This window comes from Poecile atricapillus, chromosome 22 (assembly GCF_030490865.1).
Source record: "Poecile atricapillus isolate bPoeAtr1 chromosome 22, bPoeAtr1.hap1, whole genome shotgun sequence".
NCBI lineage: Eukaryota > Metazoa > Chordata > Aves > Passeriformes > Paridae > Poecile > Poecile atricapillus.
Window position 1 is genome coordinate 744659 of NC_081270.1, and position 19580 is coordinate 764238.

General features: G+C 41.8%; 1 protein-coding gene across 4 annotated transcripts in view; it reads right to left on the minus strand.

Moving 5' to 3' along the window:
• Positions 1-19580, minus strand: part of UBE4B (ubiquitination factor E4B) — a 36984-nt gene that overhangs the window by 11904 nt on the left and 5500 nt on the right. The window contains exons 2-17 of one of the 4 annotated variants that reach the window (XM_058854954.1): positions 17874-18060; positions 15008-15143; positions 14416-14503; positions 12027-12171; positions 10980-11208; positions 10111-10521; positions 9144-9257; positions 6786-6927; positions 6193-6293; positions 5369-5483; positions 3735-3818; positions 2140-2196; positions 1684-1800; positions 1470-1568; positions 898-1011; positions 213-411 (exon numbers count right to left, since the gene is read on the minus strand). In XM_058854954.1, the coding sequence (XP_058710937.1) occupies positions 213-411; positions 898-1011; positions 1470-1568; positions 1684-1800; positions 2140-2196; positions 3735-3818; positions 5369-5483; positions 6193-6293; positions 6786-6927; positions 9144-9257; positions 10111-10521; positions 10980-11208; positions 12027-12171; positions 14416-14503; positions 15008-15143; positions 17874-18060 (2338 nt within the window). Of the gene's footprint in view, positions 1-212; positions 412-897; positions 1012-1469; positions 1569-1683; positions 1801-2139; positions 2197-3734; positions 3819-5368; positions 5484-6192; positions 6294-6785; positions 6928-9143; positions 9258-10110; positions 10522-10846; positions 10953-10979; positions 11209-12026; positions 12172-14415; positions 14504-15007; positions 15144-17873; positions 18061-19580 lie in introns of those variants that run through there. The other 3 variants (XM_058854955.1, XM_058854956.1, XM_058854957.1) reach the window with 3 other exon arrangements.

The following is a 19580-nucleotide window of genomic DNA, read 5'->3' on the forward strand; positions in this document are numbered from 1 at the left end:
CTAAAAGACAAAAAACAGTAGAGGTGAATAAATTAAAAAATTAACTGTCTTATCTAGGGTGAGACCTTGAACTCAACTTTCTTTAAAACAAGGAAAAGCAGAGAGCATCCAGAAAAGAGATTTAAGAAAAGGGAATTCTTTGCCGGAATCAAGTACTTCCATGTACTCTGTAGGCACAGAAATGCTTAACGTATCTCAGTAAGAGTACTAACAAAGTTCAGCAATCCAGGCTGCAACCTCCTCCATTGTTGCTTTCACTCTTGTCTCATCTGTGGGAAGCTCGATTCGACACCTGGGATGGAATATGTACATGGGATCAACCGTTTCCAGCTTTATCTTCGTACTCAGCTGCTGCAGTACCCAGAGGAAGTTGAGCATGAAGCCATCTGTAGACACCAAACGATCGTCTGTCTGTGGGGTGAGAAGGAAAAGGGCTGAGGACGTGAGCTGAGAAGTACAGGAGGAGGTACAATGCCAAAATCCCATCCCTGTGGTTTCACTGGAGCCCAGCCACTCCATATCTGCACTGCTCCTTTTAGTGACACCAGACAAAGCCCAGCACTTTACCAGCTGGGAAAGCAGGGTGCTGAACACAGTCAGTTGGGATGGTGCCCTCCAAAATGGGGCAGGGCAAGTACAAAGATTTAAACACGTAATAAAGAAGCCCTGTTAATGAAGTGACATCTCAGTTCTAAGAGAAAATAAACTGTTAAAATAGGTAAACCAGATTAATTTCAGAAATGGAAAATGTATTGAAACAAAGAAGACAGGGCTTATTGCCTGTGCTAGCAGGCACTCAAAATTCTTTTGTCCTCCATTCCAGACCACCACTGCATGAGCCATCTAGTGCTATTTGTGGCTGGATGAGTAACAGGAAGAGCATTTCCCTTTATTTACCTGCATTTGGGCCTTCTTCATGTTGGCATTGACCACAGCTGCCATGTAGCCGAGAGCCGCCTCCCGGGTGTCCCCGTTCAGCAGGATACTGTGCAGGATCTTGAACAGCTCTTGCTGCAATTGCAAACAAAAACCTCTCAGCATCACAGTCCTGCTTTCTGTTGGTCTGTATTTTTATGTTCTACAGAATCCAGAAAACTCAGCAAAACTTCTGTTATATAGTCTTATCGCCACCTTTATGCACATGTTAATTATGCCATTAGTTAAACCAAAAATGTAAATACAAGACTAGTGCAACACACTACTAACACAGTATGTATTTACCCATCTTTTAACATGGACTGTAACTCATGACCAACTGATCTGATATTCTGATATTTTCTGAATTGGCTTACAGCCTTAGAGAAATATTCGTAGCACTCTATTTTTTCTCCCCAATCCATTTCAGCCATAACCTGAAAGATTTGTGATTTAAGACAGAAGCTAATTTTTTTAGATTATATTATTCATCTATGCCAAGACCAAAAAACCCACATATTATGCTTTTTTTTTTAAGGAATGAGAATACTTACCCTTGCTAATTCCAGGTAATGTTGCAAAGACTGGCTAACAACCCGGGTGTTCTCAAGAGTAATGGCAGGCCCTGAGAAGTACTTTTCAACTACTTTGTTCTGAAAGTAAGATGAATATTGGCAAATATATGCAAACATTCTGGGGAAGTAAAAAAATCCCTCACAACAAAAGAACCCCACCATGCTATTGCCAACATCCTTCTGTGACACTTACATCATCTTCAGCAAAGACAGACAGACTGAAGAAGGCTCCAAGGTAGGAAAGTCTTTGCAGCTCTCTTCCTGCACCTGTGCTTAAAGATTTAGGCAACCACAAGGGCAAAGAGACAACCTAAAAATAGGAGAAACAGCAAGTTCTTCAAAGCTGCTGTGCCAGCCATCCTGCTTTGTCACCTTCAGTGTCTGCCACATAGCCTCGAACCTCCAACAGTCAGGCTGGTGGCAAAATGGAAACAATCTCCTCAGTATTCCAGCAACCCCAGCAGTTTTTTTGTCTCAGTTTTAATAAATTCTCAGGGTAAAGGATTCCCTCTACCAGCTTAATTTAAACTATTGTTTTGCATGAGAGGCTCCACTAGCTCTGGAGAACATTATCAACAGGGACTGTACAACACCAAAATAAGTGACATAGCTCTTTTAACTTGAAGAAACTCAGACTGGAAACACTCACCAAACTGCACATGGGGTGTGTTTTCCCAAACTTGATTTCACAAAGTTCACATAGCGCCTATAAAGAAATCCAAGTAAAAATTACTTTTTTGAGTAATTCTTAAGTAACCTGTCTGCAGCAAACAAGCTTACTATGACAAACTGCTGAAAGACCAGAGCCTTTCTCCCTTGATCAGCGGAAAAGCTTCACAATTACAGTGAAGATGTCCAAAGAGAATTAAAGCACACCCTGCTCCCATTTTGGCTTTTACATCTGCTCCAAGTTGTCTCAAAAAAGCCAACATGTCTCACAGGATAACAAATTACTGCACTTATTTCAAGAATTAGCTGTGCAAATTGTTGTTTGCTCAGAACATGACAATGCCTATGCTGGACTCCTGACCTGTCCCATTAAAACCAGTAACAACAGTAAATGGAGCAATTGTTCAATCCATACACCAAGGCCTTTGTCTTCTGAATCAGAGTGGAAAAACGTCAAATGAACACAGAAGCCAGGAACAAAGAATCCTATCCAAGATCTGCAGCTCACTTTCAACTGCAGCACAGAAAGAAGCAAGCAGTCATAACAGAGAATTCTGGAAACACAAAGATACTGCTGCCTGTCCTGTGTTACATGTTCTCACTCCTCACTTATACTACAGTGAGTAACTACTGTTCCATCCTTTTGTTGCACACTGTGCCAACTAGAAGTAACAGACTCATTTTCAAGTAGTCCTTTGCAGCCAACAGCCAAATCTGTAGCAGTTCACAGACTGGGAGGATAACAAAAGAGCAGGAAAACACAATGTCAGAAAATTAATGGTTTTTTGCAAAGTACCAGAGTTACTTAGTTTGATTTGCAGCACCCCAGTCCAGCTGATTTCCTTAAGTACAAATTAAACCTGAGATGCAACAGCTTTTTTTGGCACCATACACTGAAGATCCTAAAAGGATCCGAAGGTGTTAAGTTGACAATGCTTAATTTACCAAGAATCCAACTTGCTCTTTGGTGGCCAAACACACCTTGCAAAAGACTGGTTTGTTTTGTCAATAACGCAGTAGGAGGGAAGCAAACCTAGGACTAAAGTAAGAATTTTAAAAAAACTAAAAATAACCCCTTCAACCAGGGAATATTAAGATATTTTTCTCAGTAGATAAACTCCAATTCAAATAATTTGGGGTTTAATGCAACCTACTTGAGTTTCCTCACATAGAAAAGTTGAGTCTAAACATACAGTGGTATGGATATTGGATGTTACTCCCCAGACTTAAATTGAGAGGAGTTTATTGGGATTTTACAACCATCCACAGTATTTTAGTTAAGCATGATGACATCCATACATTTGATTAATTTTATATAAAGTAATACACACAAACATTTGAGTAGTCCACTATACAAGCAGCCTTCATTAAGCTTAAGACATTACTGGCCTCACACTCTATTGAATTTTTAATGTTCTTTACACATCTCATGCCCCATTAATCTTCCAACAGAGTTTAAAAGCAATCCACTAACCAAAAAGAATTTTCAAAGAATATTGAAATGTTATCTTGCTTTGAATCTGCATATTATCAGGGAACATAAAGAAACTGCTTCTAGAAATGGACAATCCTTACCATAAGGGGATATTTAAAATTGTCACTATCGAGGGAGCACTCTTTGGAAGCCACAGCCAGGCCTTGTAAGATGGGAATAAAGATCTGTAAAAACACAAGTAAATTACTTTACTAAAGAACAGGAAACAGTCAAATTACTCTATTGCCATACAAAGCATGAAATGCCTGTTCATTCTTCAAACAGTGCAACTTACACAAAACAAAAAACTAAGATTTTTTTTTTTACTTTGTATCAGTTAAACCTGAAGGCTTTAGAGAATATTAAAAACTAAAACCCAACTTGTCTGCTGTAGTCTCAGCACTGGGGTGTTACTCCATTGAGTTCCCTGCATGTTCTCTGTGTGTTGTAGACACAAACAGGAGCACAAGTTCTGTACAGATGTCCAACAACCTACTGCCCAAATGGGGAATAATTTATTTGTCTGCACACTTGGGGCAATAATACAGCTCTGATTTTGCATGATGTGTAAGTTGGTAAAGATAATAAGCAGCACTCAAGGGTTGTTAGGAAAGAGGAAGTGACTTGACAGGAACTTATTAATCAGAAGTAATTATACCTATTTAGTAAGTCCCAATCACACAGTTCTGACAACTACACCCTCACAAAATAAACCCACAGTAATTTTGCAACAACAACAACAGAAGTCCCACTGAATTTTAAAGTATATTGTGTTGCTCCTGTGAAGAGACAAAAAAATGTTAAATCATATTCCAGAAAAGCACTATTCTGGTGGCCACGTGCTTCAGCTCCAGGAATGCTTCCCTTCTCCAGGGCAGGACCTCTAACACTTTTAAAACTGCTTTTTATCAGTCTCAAATATACTTTCAACTACATGAACCTCTACTAAAAGGAGGCCAGACAGAAATACAAATTGTTAACAGTTACTTGCACTACACATAAAAATTATCCAGTGTCTTCTTTGCAAAACTGGAAGGATCAAATGCCATTTCAAAGGCCCCTCTGCAGCCAAATCACACCATACTATGGGAGTGCTAATTAAACACAATTACAACCTTATTGATCTGCTTTACAGTATACAGGCTAGAAGTTTGCTAGTTTTGTATCTTAATTATTTATTGTCTCAGTGAGCTGCCCTGACACACAGAACAGACCATCTCATGTTTCTCAGTCATTTCCTCTGTAAACATGAAGAATTACTGGACTAGGACTTGTAAAGTGTTCTTAGCACCTTAGACACAAATTATTATTAAAGATGCAAGGAAGGGTAAAGATTGCAAGATGGAAAACACCATAAATCTGAGTAGGATTAGAGAACACTGCTGTCTTAACACATATATTTTTAGGAATTTTGTACACAGGGATGAAAACCAAGATCAATCTGGCAACATATGCCTGCACATTACAAGCAGTCCACCCCTATGTTAGCGCTGCTGCTTATTAGCAAATGCACTTTTAATACTTGGATCCAGCAAATACTGGAAGTCAGCCTCTTTCACAAAATGCTAAATGAGTTTAAAAATAGAACAAAACCAAACTCCAATTGCTTTAACAGGCTGCTAGTCCTAGAGGTAATGGATAGAGAACTACAAGACTAAAGGTCTGGAAATCCACTCTCTTGGATACTGCAAGTTATAAAACCCTGCACTACAGCTATTTGTTATCTATGCCTTACCTGTTTGAACACCTCTTCATCCTGGTAAGTTGTTCTCACCAGTTCTTGAATGAAGCCAAATGGGAGATTCCTACACAGCATATATGGTACCAGCAAAGACTGCTGCTGCAATGACCTTAATTCGCATTAAAAAAAAAAATTAAAATCTACTGATTATCTGCAGTGGTATTTGCAAAAACGTCAGAGCAGTCACATGCAAGGATGTGTCTGCAAGCACATTATCAATGTCTGGATACATCTATTCCTTTCAGAAGTAACTATTCTTGTCTGCTCAAATTACTTGGGGAAAGGTTATTCTCAAACAGATGCTGCTGCCAACATCACACTTCAGTGAACCATGCTGGAAGGAAACAACAGCTTCTCTGTAGTAATTGGTTGCTCCTTCTATCCCTCTAATTAAAAAAACCCTTTGTTAAGCTCAACTTAGAAAAAGCTTAACTGGTGAAGGAACAGTATCTTTTTTTATGTGTTTTTCTAGATTAAAAAAGAACATAATTTTAGTCTTTTCTGAATTAATGAAGTCATTACTTTTAAAATCACTTTTAACTGCTTCCTAGCATTTTGAAAGAAGTGTCTCTTCTCTTCCCAGTTCCTGATCCCCCATTTAAACTGTTCACATCACCCTGGCTGATTTTACCCAAATGCAGTTAGAAAGCACTCAAACTGCTCCCCACCAACTCATCACTTGTGAAGTAACAAACTATCCCACTGGCACACAATTCTCCTACTCCAACAACTGATCTTAGTTTTCTTATCCAATCCTCAGAAGGAAAAAAGGATCCTGGGACAGTCTAACTCCCATGATGAACATCAGCTGGATTTACCTTGGTTGTGTTAAGGATCCCTGTAGCACCAAAGCAGCATGTGAAATGCACTGGGATCGGATGTTGCTCAGTAACTGGCTAACTGTTGGCTGGCTACACATCTGATAAAAATAACTTTATTTTAATACAAACCAGAAATTAAATACAGAACACACAGGAAAGATGATACATTTATTTGTGCAGTAAAAAAGTAATATGCACACTAAGATTAGAACTACTCCAGTTAAAACCTTCCAGATTATTTATAAATAGTGTTGTTTTTTTTTTCTCCAGAAGCAAAATCCTGGAGTAGAATACAGAACACTGACAGGGAGCTGGTCTCACAAAAATGTTTTACACAGAGTAAACTTGGATAAAATGTAGTAGATTGAAAGGGGAAGGATGACTTCTAGGAGTGCTTAATTAAGAGATATAAAATACATGCATCACTCAAATTTGATGAATTAACAAGAGTCAAAGGGCCCCAATAAATTCAATAAATCTATTTCTACAACAAAGCTATCAAGAAGTATCTTCCCACCAACTTTCCCCACTAATAAGTCAGAGCAGTGTTTATGACAGCACTGACACAACCTCACTCATCTGAAACATACCTTTGGTGCTTTTCTCTCCTCTATTCCAACTCTGTCAAAACACTCAATGAGGTAGTTCAGCATCTCTGTCTCCTTACAGTTTTCAATGGTGAAGTGGTCACTGCAGGAATCGGAAACACTCGAGCTGCCAGAGCCTCCCACACTTCAAAACACAACATCAGAAACAGAGCATTAGGTAGAGTTTGTCACTTGTGCACGGTCAAACAATTCATGAACACTCCTCTGTCAGTGCTCTCAACACTCCATCCCATCACACACATGGTTCAGTGGTTCAGGTCATTTCTGTGATAATTCAGGTCATTTCTGTCATCTGTGGAGAGCTCTCCACATAACAGCTTGTCCAGCCCTGAAGTTCAGAGCTGTAAATGCCTTATTTAGTCTGAAACACAGCCACAAAGTGCATAAGTGATGGGAGTCAGTAAATCCTGATCTCACAATGCAGCAAAGAAAACAAAACAGTCTTTGAGCAGTACCTGACACTCAGGACACCACAACCCTTCTGCACCACCACTCAGAATGGCAGAAATGTCAAAATTCTGTTAACACCACCAAACCACAGGAGGCAGGAGCCTCCCACTGCTGAGAAGAGACCTGAGCTGACAGACAGGGATACACTTCTGGTGTGCTAAGGAAGAAGAATCAATAAAACAGAGGCAATACATCCAAGCTGCTAATGCTGCCTTTGACACTCCCTCATTCAAGATCATTTTACTCCAACTCAGTTCATTTCAGTTCAGTAAAATACATCATTTCATTAAGTAGCACAGCCTCAGTGGGGAAAAGAAAACACTGATACTGTAAACACAAAAACTAAACCCACAAAAACCAAAACCATCCTCAAGATGAGAGAAATTGAACACAGAAGTGAGAACAGACTCACAACTCTGAATCTCAGATTTGTTATCTCAACAAAATTCTTCTCACATAACAGCTTGACAAAGCTAATTAAAAGCAACACTCTCATTTTGCAGAAGAGACTAAAGATATAATATATTCACTTTGTATAAATGAAATCTAAAAACCAGCAATTACTTGGATGGCCTGCTGCAATTCTCCAAGAAAAGTCTGTGTACAGACAGGATAGATTTGAATGAAGACCAATTTATAAGCCCCAGATCTTAAACTGGAAAATAAGACTACTGGTTTCCTTAAATGCAGCTTTTTAAAAACGTATTTAAAACTACAAACTGTCAGAATTGGAATTCCCTTTAAACTGTAAAATAATTTACATTTCTATAATTGAACCATACAAATCTATTGTGCAAACTTTACAGTCCAACCAATAAATCCAGGAAAGGTTATTACTGTTCACATGCTGAGCCACCAGATGCTTAAGAAACACAACATTCTAATAGCAGCAATGTCTGTTTGCAGAGAGATGTTTTCAGTTATTCAATTAAAACTAATCCATGTAAAACACAGTTCTATTGAAATAGTGCTCAGTAACCATAAAATCATGCATATGGGGTTTTTTTAATGGTCTCTTTTATAAACCCCTTGACTTCTCACATCTAGCTAAAGAATACTCTTTTAAGAACAAATTTATATGAAAACCTACTAGTTCTGCAGTCATTCTGCTGAAGATTCCACTGCTATCTAACTAATTCTAATAACTAACTATTCTAACACAAAGCTCATACATCCTTCATGCACATTCAATGCCTTGGTGTTTTCAGCATACCAGTTTTTGCATAGTTGTACAGCCACTGTGTTTATATTCTAACAACTTACTGCTGTCTGAAAAATGCCAGGACACAATAAACACACTGAAATCCCAGAAGCACAGCAGAAACCCTATCCAAAGCTTGGCAACTCAATCCAATATTTGGATTGAGTCATCAACAGGGTAAAAACTAAACAAAACAGTGGGGAAAATAATCCTAAATTCCACATACACAAAGTCCTCCTACAGCTGTGTTATCAAGTTCACTCTCCTGCAATCAGACCAGACTAGAAAAGAGGAGATGCTGCTTGGAAGATGCATGTTAACCTTTGTCCTCATTTTCCAGTTTTTCATAGGAAAACATGCACAGAATGCATCAGGTATTTCAAATTACAGCCACAGGTGAATACTATTCCTTCTATTCATACAGCCCAAGAGAAGCTCCACTCAAACATCACCTCAGAACCACGTTCATTAGGCCTGGCAGACTGTATGATGAACATTTCCCTTAGTCATGTCTCCAAAGGAGAGCTGACTAACTGCTCTCATTACACATGTTTACACACCAATTTAACGAGCCAGCCAAGTCACATCCTCGGCTTCAGATCCTCCCCAGATTACTCTGAAGATCACTTGACATTACACAGGCTGTTAGTTCCTAAACAACCAAACATGCAGGTTACATTCTCCAATACCTGGACCCAAACTGGACACAAGAAAAATCATCGTCTTCATTTTCTTCATCACTACTGTCCTCAGACACATCAGAAACAGCAAGAAGGAGGAGGGAGAAAGGGTTGTCGTATAAACTACCACAACAAAAATGGAAGAGGCCATCAGATTTTTTAAGCCGGAAGTAAATGGTAGCTTTTCTTTTTAGGTCTGTCAAAAATCATCTTCTCTAAACATGCAGACAACAGGTAACTCCATGTTAGTAAAACCAGGACCATACTAACATGCTCTGTTATACTACTACAAGTTACTCAGGTATCGTCAACACCACACATTTACAACCCAAAAATTGAAATAAAATTTTGAGACCAAATAAAAATTAGGGCTGAAGTGAAATGTTTAGACATGACTGAATAATAAATATTACAGTTCTAAGCTAATGACTTTAAAGCCCTGGTCTCAAAACCTTGTGTCTTTGTTTCTCCCTCCTGCAGGAGTGAGGGATTCCAGGAACAGCCAAAAGAGGAAGAGTGGTGGTACTTAGCCTGGCATGCCGAAATATGCTGATCTGTAATTTAAATCTGTGCACCAGGGAATTGAATCCAACCCAGTCCAGCAAGTAACAGCATTCAACAAACTAAGGCCCTATTGAGAAAACTGATTTTGGAGCAGGAGTTTTATGTGGTTTACCATCCAGCAGCAGCAACTGAACAGAACATTTATGGTTTAACTGGAATGGTTTAACTCTACGAAGAGGAAGAAATTAAAACCTCATTGCTACCTTTGACATAATTCCATCACACCTCAAACACACACAAGCAGGTCAAGGACGCCTGGTTAGCAAGTCAAGGTATTAGCACAAACCCAAACGCAGAAATCAACTGGGGGTGAGTAGGGTGAGCTCAGCACAAACGTAAATTCTTCCGTAGAGCAGGCTGATGCCACACCCTGCAGAGCACACACCAAACACACTCTGCTCTTGTGCAATACCTAGGAGGGATCCTGCTCTGTAAGGAAGGACGCCTGCGCAAGGCACCGGGTGAAGCAGTAAACAAAGGTGGACCCATGGCTGGGGGCCTGTGTCTGGATGTGATGACTGGCATGGCTGGAGGGCCAGCAGCCATGGCTGGAGGACCTGGAGAACTAGATGGGATGGAAATGGCCAAGGAGCGCGGGGTGGCAGAAGCAGCAGAGCCTCCGGCATGGGCCACGGTGTAGGGGCGGTACCGCGGAGAGCAAGGATGTGTCCACGAGGGGCTGGCTGCTGGCAGCTGAGAGCTGACAGAAATGGGAGCCACTGCTGGGGTGGCAACTGAACTGGCTGGTGGGGTAAGAGATGAACCAGTCATTGGTACATAGCTTGTGAAATTGGTAGGAGGAGCTGGACTAGTCCCATAGAGACTAAACCAGTTACAGGGGAAAAAGAAAAAAAAAAAAAAAAGCAACAATTTAGGATATGCAGAAAAAGGGTGAAAAAGATCAAATGAGCAAGAGAAGTTCTTGCCCTTCTGATGACTCTTCAGCAATATTTCTGCAGCTCACACACATTATTCTACTGTTGTTGAATAAAACTATGTCACAATCTACACACTTTTAAAAATCATGGCCTGCATGAAGCAAGTTAGGGATACTACTCAGCAGAAAAGAGTTACGTGGCTTGAATCTATCAAATACACTCCTAGCCATGACAGCGTAATCAAAAATGGTGAAATGGAGGGACACTTACATGAAATAGTGCAAAAAACTTTTAAAGTCCATTCTATTTATTGTTTTTGGGACACTTCTATGCCCTTTTCTCTCTTCTAGTCTACCAATCAGTATTCAAGTGAAATCAGCATTCAGCTACAATCAGGAGTCACCTGGATAACGAGCTGGAACCAAAGGAGCCCACATTACAGAACATGGGGCTGCTTCCAGGGTTGGAGCCCATGTTTAAGATCAGGCTTCTGTCAGGAGAGCGGGCAGCTGCAGCAATGGGTTGGGAGGTGGCTGTCAGGCTGGCAAAGGGGTTCTCATCCCTTGCCTGGGTGGACATCATCAGCACTTCCATCAAAATCTGCCCAATCAAGTCCTTAAAATCTGAAAACACTGTTAAGAAGAAGAGAATTAATACCCTCACCTCTGTCTTCATCTACACAAGAGTCAGGTGTACACATTAGCAGAGAGAGAAAAAGGACAGAAACAGACTTGTGTGAACTGAGTCTGGTTTTGGCAAAAACAACCCACTGACACAATCTGTAATTATCACTGTCTATATTAACCTAAGTTCTGGAATTACAGCTACACAACAAATACAGCCTTTATGGAAGACACAGAAGATCACAGATGACCTAATGCTTCTATAGTTAGTTACTAAAATAGTCTTGTGTGTTGCACTCGTATTTTCCCACCCTGCTTTTGAGCTGGATAAGTTGTGTCAAAGAAAGGAAAACAAAACATGCACATATCCCACACACATAAAATAACAATTGTCTTGGTTATATTTTACAGGTAACAGGATCTACATTCTGTTACATAAAATAATCGAGAATTTTTGGTTCATCAAATTAACTGCTAGATGTCTACTATGATGCAAGACAATCCTTTAATTCATTAAAACATCTCCTAAAAAATAAACTCTAGCAGCAATGTGCTCTGGATCAGCACTTTAGTTTGAGGACAAAAACCACAACCAACAAGAGGAGAGCAATTGATTAAAACAGGAGCTATGAGCCATCAGTCTCACATTCCTGCTCCAAGATTCCATTTCCTGCCACATCTGCTGACAGCAGATGTTGAAATTAAGGAAAGACCACAAGTAGGTGGCTCTGGTATTGCAGCAAAGGGGTAAAAAGGCAAAAATAAAGATGGGGAACACGCCACTCAAAAGGAACAGCCCTGCCAGTGCCTCCTGCTCAGGTACCCACCTTCCTTTGGGTTCTGCTTGAACTGGGCAGAGAGTGAATTCAGGAAAATAACATCTCTGTCTCGGTCCTTCCAGGAGACTCTGAAGATCTTACAGACCAGCTGCAGAGCTTGTTCCTCCGACACTTCCGACCCCGACAGAGGTTCCTGGGAGGAACAAAACAATCAACACCTGCCTTGCACTTGTATTAGTCAATGTACACTCAGGTACAGATCTTTGTTTACAGGCTTCAGCTTAACTCATAACAGCAGATTTTGTGTAATCATGAAGGAATATTGGTCCATTTGACAAAATTTGTAAAAAACACCTGAAGGGATGCAGAAAAGATGTAGCAGAAATACCCAGCAGAATTTCCAAAACTGTAACATTCAAAACTGCACAGTAAGAAGTGAAATTCAACTGAGATACTTATGTCTACTTTAATAAATTAATTTGGGATTTAAATTTTCATTATCCACAGATACTTTAAGATTTTTTGGTAAAAATGAAAGCACAGGAAGAAAAAAGCTTCCTCTGTTCTTTCCTTCCTTCACATCTTGCCCAAGTTAAAGACATCTTTCACTTGAATGAAGTCAGGACAGGACAAAAGACTCAAGAATTTGCCTTGTTTCCCCTTCTTACAAAGAAGGAAACATGATGTAAACTGTGCTCAAAATGAAAAACTAATTTCTCTAACAAGAATGCTGCCACACAGTGTCTGGCAAAGGTTATAGGTCAGTTCTTGCACTCCTAAGGCAGCTTTGAGTGTGCACCTGAAAAAATGATGGAATGCAAAGGCAATGCACGTAACTACCCTGCAGTGTGAGGAGAGGTGGCCTTTAAAAGCTCCCAGAACATACATGACAAACCAGTACCATAACTCTGCCCTCCCCTACGCTCTTCTACCAACACTGTAAAAGAAACATAATACACAAAGCAGAAAATTCAGCTCCAGGCCATTTCAAATTTGGAAGACTTTGAGGCTTTTTACCTGCAAGAGTTCTGTGAGAGTTGCAGATATTTACTAGGTCTAAAATCAAATTCTGGTATTTGACTAATACCACCTTGCACTGCTATGTATCTTACTTCTCAAGATAGTAACATTCTTCTTTTAGAAAAAATAAGTCAATGAGGAAGAACAAAACATAGATCTAAAAACACAAGGTTGTCACTAAAAGTCTCCCTTTTTTTCTCCTTTAAATTTGAGGCTTCATAATGGCCACCAGGTAAGCCTGGTGGATTTTTAGCAACTACCAGCACTATATCCTTCTCAAAAGCTTTCCCTCAACCCCTTAACAAACCATAAATTTTGGTACATTAATACATTTTCACTGACTTTATCACTCTATCAATATTCCACTGGTTTCAAGTACCTCTACCTCACTCTTTCTGCAAAAAAGTTTCATTAATGACATCACTGCCAGTGCACACAACCAGGCAAGAAAACATTTTGCTCATGTAAAAGGACAGTGTCATTTCCCCTTCACTTCCTTTCTGGTATCTTCAAATGAGTAAGAAGTATCAAATCAGGCTGCAAAGGTTTGATTTCCTTTCCCTGCTCCCCCCAGCCCTGACTGGAGGAGTGTTCTGGAAGCCAGGCTGGCCAGGGCCCAGGGGAAGCTGAGTGCCCGCCTGCAGCTCGGGATGCCGGCGGATCCTGCGGCAGCGCTGCTGCTGTGGCTTCAGGCCAGCCTTTACCAACTGACCTTATTTCTGACAGGGCACAATAAACAAAGACATCTAATGAGCACTGCAAGCTTTGTGGCAGAAACTTCACTAAACTGGCATCCCATTTCTTTATGGCTCTATTTCACATGGGCCTTGAAATCAAATGACAAAAAGGACAATTTGAGGAGCGGATTAGAGCTCTACATTTGCTTTCTTTTTCTACTTTAAAGGGTTCTACCATCTCTCTAAAACTTGATAGCTAATTCTTGCAGATTTTCTTTTAATATCTAGAAGAAAACCTTATTACACAACATTACTCCAGCATACACAACATACATTTGAAGCAGTACCTTGTGAATAGGTGACCATTTGTGCCATACAAATAAGATGCAACAATCTTCAAAGTTTCTTAAAAAAAATGTTTTTTCAGGCCTACTGTATCAGAAAAATTATGTAGGCATTAATAGTTCACTTTGTTGTAGGATACAGAACAAATTATTTTCTTCAGTTTTCAAATGCCTTTTGTAAACCAATTTGAGACATCAAAATGCAGCTTTGATATTGGAAGTTTTGACCTTTTTCCCTTCACGCAAATTTTAGTGAGAAAATGCAGTGCAGAAATTGTTTGCAGATGACACCTGAGGGATAGTTCCAGGATTTGATCTATCCTCTCAAAAGCACAAGTTCAATATATGGAGGTAACTGAGCTCATACCTCCTCCAGGTACCACAACCCAGGCTCACCTTGTCTGTCAGACTCCTTTTCTCTCTGCGATCATTCTCATCAACCTCCATGTTCTCAATTCCTGAATCCACATCTACCTGGGACATACTGCAAGTGGAAATAAGAGAAAAATCCCATTAATTTGTTGAAAGTTGCAGACAGTCCTGTGTTAGATGCTCACTGAAAGTTTACCCTAAAGCAGATGCAGCAGAGAAAGCAATGCAAAAATAGCAATTCAAATCACTGGTTGATGAACGTTTCTCATATTACATTTGAGTTCCAAATTTCTTCAGCAGGCAATACAAACGACACAGCTATCAGATCCCACAACCTTTTTCTTTTAAACAGAGTAGCTCAATTATCCCCACCAGACATGCTCATCTCTTAATGTCTAAGATAATATTCTGTCTTTTACCACTTTAGGTCAGGAATTCCCATTAAAACCAGGCTAGAAAAAGCATTACAGTGGTCTAAACAGTGTATGATTTTTAAGCACTAACCCTACTGCATTACCACAGCTGGCAGGGAGAAAGGGCAGAGCCTTGTCATGTAAGAGGTTTGAACACCAGCATTGTGCCATATTTGCCAGCTGTTACAAGCTGCATTTTTTACCTTTTCTCACAGGAGACACTATCAATGTCCATGCTCTGAGACCGAGAGAGGGACTGAGATTGGGTTTCAAGGCTGTTTGATGGAGAACTGCTGAGGGAACTCACTCCTTCGCTGCTCTGGCTTCGGTGGGCTACTCCTAAAGAAAAGGCACCACCAAGATTACTGCTACAGCAGTGGGAAGGCACTACACATTATTTGCATGGAAAAGGAGAGGAAATACTGTTTTTCAGTCCAGGTCAACCATTCTTAGCAGTGCATTAAGAAATAAAAGTTAATAACCACATTTGACTGCAGATAATCACATTTTCTACCTCCCTTTGCAGCAGCAATGTAGGAATGCTTACCTGCATTAAACAAAGAACAAAGATAAACTTGCATCTATGAAGTGCTTATAGATTCACTCCTATAAAAACTGATCTTTACAGGATTGCTCTGTCTACTACCTTAAGATGTTGTCAGACCCCCTCTAAAGATTGTTCTATTAGAACAGGACTTTACACTGGGCCATTACAATGGAGTTACATCATCACTCATGAAGGGGCAAAAAATATTCCTTGAGTTCTTCATCTCTCCTCCTCCCTCTTCCCAAAGAAAATCTAGCTAAATCAGTGGACAAAAGAGACCAGAGCAAACAAAGCTCACCAGGGCAAAGGACTGCACTGTTCTGCATTCCCTTGGGGTCTTACTCTTATAGCCAGGAAAATGTACTTTAACAGTGATGCTGCAGCACTCATTAACACCCCTCCTCAACCCTACCTACCATCCTTTTACACAAATTTTCCAGAATTTACTTGCATCTGTACTTTGCTAGATTAGGTACACAATAAAATACCTGACACCTAAAGTTCCAGTTGTCACTGATTACACTGGTTTTAGGTTCTCTAAGGTATTTTCAAAATACATACAAAATAATTATATTTTCCATGAAATTGATTCCTATGTCTGATTTCACCATGACAGGCAACTCCTTAGAACAATGGATGCTTACAAGGACATTATTCTGCTGGAGCTGCTCTCAGTGTGTCCAAATGAATTAAAATCCTCTGCAGTCACTTTAGTCTGCTGCTGAAAGGAACTGCTGCAAACCACACAGCATTAGCTGAGTCTTCATTTATGCTACATAAACACAAGATAAACTGCTATGAATATTTTTTTCCTGATCCATTCCCCAATTTAACCATATCTCTTACCCTGATGTGAAAAAGACACACATTATTAAACAGCTGCACAAATGGCACTGTAGGAAGCAAACACTAGAAACTCCTGCTTTGGGTCATCAGCCAATCCAGTCAGTACAGTCAGGTATTGTCCTGGGGAATTCTTAAAACAGGAATCTCCAAGGTCTTCACTGTCTGGGCCCTTCAAACCACAATAAACCCATCTGCCAGTACCTGAGCATTTCTATCTCCAGGTACACATTTCCACACCTCCTGCTCTGCTGGCAGAATTGTTTATCCAGTTGTGCCCTAGGATGGATCAGGAGCTCCTCTGTTTGAAAATTAAACATTTACTTTTCCTGGGTTAGTTTTCACTTGTATCAAGCCCACGATCCCCCTCACCACAGACAGCAGAGGAACAAATACTCCTTTCAGCAAGAGTCAGTCCTCAGACGGACTAAAACAGCCATGTAACCACAGGCTGAGGGAACACAGTGAGTGGACTCTGCACCATTCTTAAAAGAAAAGAAGTCACCTCCACCTCTGGGCTGCTGCCTTTAATCATGAGGACAATACAGAGTGTTAAATTCCATCTACAGCGAGTTTATCTCGGGAAATGCTTTTGATAGCTTTTCTCTGTCCTGCTTTGGATGCAAGGAAACAAAACAAGCAGGAAGGAGTCACTTCTAGGGATTTCTGAACAGTGCTATAACTAAATGACAAGATTTAAGCTTGTAAAATACTCTACTTGCCAAAGAGAAAACCAGAAAATTCAAGAAGCAAACAGGTAATTGCTAATGAATTTGCAAGCTCATCAAGGAGCATTGGAAAACTATTATTTCTATTGATCTATTAGAAATCATATTGAAAACCTGGTTAGAACCCTCTTAACATTTGTCTTGGGATGGTTTTGAGAATCTCTCAGCTTAGTAACACAAAAGGCAAAACAATTTAAGTTTTCAGATAAAGATCACAATCCTGGAAAACAAACTTGTCCCAATTTCTAGGTCAGATAATTTGAAATCAAAATTAATTTCTGTTAGGTCAAATGTGGTATAAATACATTAATTTTGTCTTCACCTCTCTACAGAACAACCCTCCCAACTTCCCCTGCTTGCTGCATTTGTATGATTTTAATAGATCAGTTATTTGTTGCATCTTCTGAAAAAATACAATTTGTAAATATCCTGCTTGTATTCCCTCCAGTAAATAGTGAAACTGGCAAAGTAATACAAAGCAGAAAGCAAATACTTCGTTCTTACACTGAGGATGCCCTGACTGGGCAGCTTGCTATTTTTAATTGTGCTGAATGCTTGCAACTAAAGATCAAAAATTAACTTGAGACTGTTTGCTAAAATGTACCTAGAAACCAATCAATAGAGACTGTGTTGCAAGACTTGAAAGGGATTTTCCTATATCCTTGACACATCTTTTCCATAATATTGTGTAATAATAATTGTTATTACAAACTTCTTCAAGCTTTGGTAACCCACGAGTTTACTCACACCTGGAAAACAACTGTAAATGAAATAAATGGAAAACCACTTATTACTCGGAATATTAAAACAAAAACTACCTTCACTCACTGTTTTACATCATTTGTTTCTGAAAGTGACTTTCAGTGAGAGCAGAAGTGGCGCTGTACAGCGAGGAGCTGCACAAGGAACGTGCACAGACACACGAGGAGCAGCCAGGAGCTGCCAGCCTACCTGATGCCCCGATGGGAGAGGTAGCTGGGGTCATGCTGTGCACGCTGAGGCCCAGGCTGTGCGAGGGCCCCGGCGCTGGGGCTGCGCCCGGCGGCCCCGGAGGGGTCTCTCTCTGCGGGGACGTCAGCGGCGTGCTGGGCTGGGACGAGGAGCCTCCTGCCAGCCGTGCCAGGCGCCTCCGACGGATCTGCAGGGAGAGGAGCTCGAGTGACCCCTCTGCTGTGGGGAGAGGAGCCTGAGTGACCCCAGTGCACCTGCAGCTGCAGGGAGAGGAACCAGAGTGACCCCTCTGCTGTGAGGAGAGGAGCCTGAGTGACCCCTCTGCTGTGAGGAGAGGAGCCTGAGTGACCCCTCTGCTGCAGGGAGAGGAGCTCGAGTGACCCCTCTGCTGTGAGGAGCCAGAGTGACCCCTCTGCTGTGAGGAGAGGAGCCTGAGTGATCCCAGTGCACCTGCAGCTGCAGGGAGAGGAGCCAGAGTGACCCCTCTGCTGTGAGGAGCCAGAGTGACCCCTCTGCTGTGAGGAGCCAGAGTGACCCCTCTGCTGTGAGGAGAGGAGCCTGAGTGACCCCAGTGCACCTGCAGCTGCAGGGAGAGGAGCCAGAGTGACCCCTCTGCTGTGAGGAGCCAGAGTGACCCCTCTGCTGTGAGGAGCCAGAGTGACCCCTCTGCTGTGAGGAGAGGAGCCAGAGTGACCCCTCTGCTGTGAGGAGAGGAGCCTGAGTGACCCCTCTGCTGTGAGGAGAGGAGCCAGAGTGACCCCTCTGCTGTGAGGAGAGGAGCCAGAGTGACCCCTCTGCTGTGAGGAGAGGAGCCTGAGTGACCCCAGTGCACCTGCAGCTGCAGGGAGAGGAGCCAGAGTGACCCCTCTGCTGTGAGGAGCCAGAGTGACCCCTCTGCTGTGAGGAGAGGAGCCAGAGTGACCCCTCTGCTGTGAGGAGAGGAGTTTGAGTGACCCCTCTGCTGTGAGGAGAGGAGCCTGAGTGACCCCTCTGCTGTGAGGAGAGGAGCCAGAGTGACCCCTCTGCTGTGAGGAGAGGAGTTTGAGTGACCCCTCTGCTGTGAGGAGAGGAGCCTGAGTGACCCCTCTGCTGTGAGGAGAGGAGCCAGAGTGACCCCTCTGCTGTGAGGAGAGGAGTTTGAGTGACCCCAGTGCAGCTGCAGGGAGAGGAACCAGAGTGACCCCTCTGCTGTGAGGAGAGGAACCAGAGTGACCCCAGTGCAGCTGCAGGGAGAGGAACCAGTGACCCCAGTGCAGCTGCAGGGAGAGGAACCAGTGACCCCAGTGCAGCTGCAGCTGCAGGGAGAGGAACCAGTGACCCCAGTGCAGCTGCAGCTGCAGGGAGAGGAACCAGTGACCCCAGTGCAGCTGCAGGGAGAGGAACCAGAGTGACCCCAGTGCAGCTGCAGCTGCAGGGCTGCCTCGGCCGTCCCTCCCAGCATGGCTGGCTCCTGCAAAGGCCAGCACTGAAGCTTTCCTCACCTGAAGGCTGCTCAGTGGAGCTGGGCTGGCTGCCCTTCCTTTGTTCTGTGCCACAGCGCTAAGATCCCCTCCATGTTCGAATGTTAAGTATGTATTTGCTGCCTTGGAAAACCATTTGTACTGGGAATGCTGTGTTTGTCCCTCGAGGGGTTGTGTAAGACCAGTTTAACATTTACTGCTCAGCAATTTCAAAACCTGCAATACTCCTCCCCATTTACTTTGGCAT